Source organism: Penaeus chinensis, chromosome 33, assembly GCF_019202785.1.
Source record: "Penaeus chinensis breed Huanghai No. 1 chromosome 33, ASM1920278v2, whole genome shotgun sequence".
Lineage (NCBI taxonomy): Eukaryota > Metazoa > Arthropoda > Malacostraca > Decapoda > Penaeidae > Penaeus > Penaeus chinensis.
In genome coordinates, this window is record NC_061851.1 from 2,546,890 (window position 1) to 2,551,889 (window position 5,000).

At 33.7% G+C, this 5,000-nt stretch overlaps 1 protein-coding gene across 1 annotated transcript in view; it reads right to left on the reverse strand.

Annotated features, from left to right (window-relative positions):
- Positions 1-5,000, reverse strand: part of LOC125043025 (ras-related protein Rab-9A-like) — a 12,859-nt gene that overhangs the window by 698 nt on the left and 7,161 nt on the right. The window contains exons 2-7 of the mRNA XM_047638978.1: positions 4,782-4,841; positions 4,496-4,645; positions 3,725-3,916; positions 3,169-3,327; positions 2,757-2,841; positions 1-1,675 (exon numbers count right to left, since the gene is read on the reverse strand). The exon at positions 1-1,675 is cut by the window's left edge and continues 698 nt beyond it. Coding sequence (XP_047494934.1) covers positions 2,764-2,841; positions 3,169-3,327; positions 3,725-3,916; positions 4,496-4,645; positions 4,782-4,835 — 633 coding nt within the window. The 5' untranslated portion in view covers positions 4,836-4,841 and the 3' untranslated portion in view covers positions 1-1,675; positions 2,757-2,763. The remainder of the gene's footprint in view (positions 1,676-2,756; positions 2,842-3,168; positions 3,328-3,724; positions 3,917-4,495; positions 4,646-4,781; positions 4,842-5,000) is intronic.

Genomic DNA, 5,000 nt, shown 5'->3' on the forward strand with positions numbered 1-5,000 from the left:
TGACCATGGATTCTATCACTGCAAGCTGATTAAACACATTCTAAGAGGGAAAGAAAGCCGAAATGGATGAGCATGAATCAATTACAAAATAGAATTGGTAGAGAGGTGAGCAAAAAATTGGTTAGGTAGGTTTGAACAGCTGCTCATATTGACCAAATTGCCCTCAAGCAATACTACTTGTTGTGGCTTCTCTTGGTGATTTCCCTGAGGTGACCCTTCCTCTGGGCCAACCATGACTTGATTCCAACCAGGGGACCCTCATATATGACATCAACCACCAAAAAAAGAGGAAAAAAAAAGAAAAGAAAAAGAAAATCTTTAGTTCTTATATGTATAATTATAAAAAAAAATCTAATGAAAATTTTTTTGTTAAAAAATGATTCTAATTTACATTTTCTGTGTGGTTATATATATCCACATGGAGATTATTCTTTCAGATGTCTCCTTCCTCTATCACATTGGAAATTTCTTCACTTTGTGGAATTTTAAGAGATCCATTTTTTACACTGGTATTAAGAACTGCAAATTATACTTTTGTTGTTTTCTAAAAATTACAGCAATTCGAATGAAATGAAGCATAAAAACAATACATGGTCATAAACACATTTCATGTGAAAAAGGTTTGGTAAGTAATCACAGGCTTTAAGCAAAGGAAATTACATACCATATCTTAAAACTACATCCCCATGAGTGAATATTATTTTTCCTACTAGAGTGAATCTCTTAGATCCCACAATGGTTGAGCTACCAAAGTTGATCTAAAATTTTGCTTTCATATTTGGGATAGAAAGAAAGAAAGAAAAAGAGAAAAAAAATCATCATACATAGTGAGAATTGATATTCAGCGTAGAATTATAACAATTCTGATCAAGAAACAGATTTCAATATACACATGCATACATACTTGTACATTTATGTTCGAACACATGCACTGGCAAACTTTCAGGCACACACAAGCACACGCAAAGAAGAGCTTTAAAAAATAATTAATTTGCGAATTCTGATAAAAGGTATAAGTATCTCTTCTTTCTAAGTATGCTGTGATAAACCATTAGCATACAAATGCACATGATGATTAAAACTACTACCAATAAAAGATAAATTTAAAGCAGATAAGTTCTTTAGATTTCATACAATGTATGGCCCTTAGCATCAAAACAGACCTGCAAAGATTCTACCAACATTACAATTTCCAGTAAGAGACTGATGCCAGATAAAAGTGTGAAGCCATTTTCTATAAATAAAAATGCATCAGACAATAAGCATACAATGGAAATTAACTCTCTGACCACACAATTTCATTCACAATCTACAAAAAATCAGTCGCAAAGAATGCATCAAAATATAAAAATATCAAGTTCTGACACAATAATTTGAGTGACACATCCACATGGTATCTTATCTAAAAAATCCTTATTCATTAATGACCCTGTCATCTTATACTCGAACAATCAAACAATTCCAAGAACAACTTTGGCAATCAATTGTTAATGAATAGAAATATCACAAACATTTATCAAGACCTTATGACTTAGATTACAATTTTGCTGACAGCTGCAACAACAATGAGAGGAATATTAAAAAAAAAAAAAAAAAAAAAGGAAAAGAAAAATACACTCCTTACATTACGCTTCTCTCTTGATCTTCCAAAGCTTTCATACCTTGTACTCTTAACCTGAAAAAAAAAGACAAAAAATTACACATAAATCAACGGTAACTGAATATTGGTTGTCTTTCACCAATGAAAAATACGAAAAAATCTTGAGATTCTTAGCTTTATTCTAAGCAAAAGTTAAATCTTTTCCTCTTCTCAATGCACGGAAACTGATGAATCTCTCAACCAAATTGAAATTCTGAATACATTCTGGTTAATCATCTAACCCAAATGCCCCTGATTTATGTTCTGTCCCCTGTATTTTTTTGTGAATGTTGTTACATACAGATGGCTCCACATGTCCTCTGCCAGCAAGGGGTCCATCAGTAGCCCTCGTGACCGATCCTGATTTCCCCATTCCTAGAAATGGCAGGTAATTGTGTTTTTCTTTTTAATACAGTTGACATTGATACTGTTATTATTGTTTTTAATATTATAATTATCAAAGTGTCTTTAAAATCTTGATAAATTTTAAGACCATGAAATAATCCAAAAGACCCTTTCCAAAAGGCGAGGAAAAGGGCAAACAGGTGAGATAGGTAGGACTAATAACCAACTCCTTGGTGACTAAGCACTTGTAGAGCCACCTACATGTAAATACAATAAAAAAAACTTGTATTGCACTGGGCATGGCATGTATTCTTGCCATTGTGCCCACTGGGTTAATGTATTTCAAGAAACAATTTCAAATGCCCCTTTTTTTAGTGAAAAGCTGTCTTGTTGACCATAAAAGTACAAATGGAAATTAATGGTATGAAGACAAAGAAGCAGATTAAAACAAAGGCAAAGAAAACTACATTTCTAGCAATTACTAATTTCAAATTTTAGAGAAGATATTGTTTTATAAACTATTTCATAAAGCATAAGGCAAGTTTTCTCACATCTTTCTGAATTGTATGCAACACTCCAATGATCATGTCTAAGCATATAACAGCATTTACGAAGCAAAAAAGGTCACAAATGAGCGAAACTGTGTAGTTCTATGGGGTCCTTCATGTTTTCGATAAATGACAACTAAAGAAAAAGGAAACAGGAAACAGATACAGGAAAACAAGAAACAATTACTGTACATCAATCTCATTAATGTCCCTACATCACATACCTCTAGCTTAAGATGAACATGCACACAGACGATGATGAGTGCCATCTCCATCTAGCTGAACTGTATCTGGCATTGGCATTCTCTCCTTTAAAATGAGGGAAAGGTTGAATTAGTGAATAACTAGTATGCAGTTAAGAATTGACCAGATATATATTTTAAAAAAACAACATTAAAACAGATGGAGAAAAATTGTATATCCAAGAACTGCAGACTGCTTACTAAGAAGTAATTACTTAACAGGTTAATTGGTTATGTGGTAAATATTTCAATAGTGATCAAGATGATGCACTAACCTTGGAGATTACTTGAATATGCATTTGTGCAGTAAATTACATGACAACCTCTGGTCATCTGTATGTATATGCAATAATCATGATAATAAAATGAATACTGTAGCTTTTGACAAACTTACCTGCCGGCCATCTATGTTAGCCCATCGTCTTAAGCACATCATAAAGGCAGTTTCTACATTTGTTGCATCTTTTGCTGAGGTTTCAATATATGGAAGATCTCCATTTTCCTTACACCAGGCTTCTGCTTCTTCTGTAGTAACCTTGCGTTCAAGATCCACCTGAGGATATGCCAACAGCTTCATGAATTTATGAGTGGCTAGATGGGTGTGTGTGTGTGTGTGTGTGTGTGTGTGTGTGTGTGTGTGTGTGTGTGTGTGTGTGTGTGTGTGTGTGTGTGTGTGTGTGTGTATGTGCGTGCGTGCATGTGTGTGTGTGTGTGTGTGTGTGTGTGTGTGTGTGTGTGTGTGTGTGTGTGTGTGTGTGTGTGTGTGTGTGTGTGTGTGTGTGTGTGTGTGTGTGTGTGCGTGCATGTATGTGTGCGTGCATGAATATGTGTGTATAGATATACTAATAGATAAATAGATAGATATAAACATATAAGATATAATACATAACACAGAGACATACAGACATGCACACATACACATAGAGTAAATATAACCCTCCTAGTTTTACCTTGTTCCCAACCACAAGAAAAGGAAAATCGGCTTTCACGTCGGCATAGTACACAAACTCCTTCCTCCATGTCTCCAGGTTCTTGAAACTTGAATGGTCATCTATTGCGAACGTGAGCAAACACATGTCTGAGCCACGGTAGAATGGGGTGCGCAGGCTCTTGAATCTCTCCTGGCCTGCCGTGTCCCAAATCTGCAGCAAAGGAGAAATTCATTCAATTATCCTCGGTAATAATAACAATAATAAAAACAATTGTAATATTCAAATTTAATAATTATAATGATAATAATAACAATAACCATAAAAATAAAAACTGAAAATAATAATAATAAAAATAATAATAATAATATTAATGGCAATATAATAATCATAATAATAATGACAATGATTATAATAATGTCCATGATAATAATTTAAAAAAGAAACAACTACAAAACAATAATAATTGTAATAGTAATAGTTGGAATGATGATGATGATGATAATAAAGATAATTATGATAATGATGGTGATATTACTAACACTACTATTAGTAATAAAAATGAAAATAATAACAAAATGATGATTGATGATGATGACAATGACAATAATGATAAAAATAATACTGATAATAGTAATAATAATAATGATAATAATAATAATAACAATGAAGACGATGACAATGACAATAATAATGATAATAATAACACTGTAGTAATATTAATAGCAATTAACGCTGATCATAACAATCAATAACAACCATGGCAGTAACCACTAGTATGGGAAAACTTGCCTGCAGTGTGTAGGTTTCGCCCGACAATTCAATTTCCTTGTTGAGAAATTCCACGCCGATGGTATGGAAGGAGTGCTCGTCGAATCGGTCGGTGACGAAGCGATTCATGAGGCAGGACTTTCCAACGCCTCCATCACCTAGGATCACAACCTGTTTTAGAAGAATACAAATTGCTCTCAGGTGGCTTGTCAGCAGCTGAATCTTTGTAAATGGCTTTTAGTATTCATACGTATTCCACCACGCTCATCTTGGTGACTAGTTTACGATGCATGGGAGAGATATTTACCTTTAAGACTGTCGATCGGCCACGGCTGTTTTGTCTTCTGTGGTTATTGCTCATTTTGTGCTGAAATATAAAAATCATTAATATTAATCACCAGTTCTATGCAACCCCAAAATAATTTCATTTCTTGTCGTTCATCAGTCTTTGCAAAAATGTCCGAGGCAATAAATATGATTTTACTTATCAAATACATATCTAATACTACATGCTAGTGTTTACAGA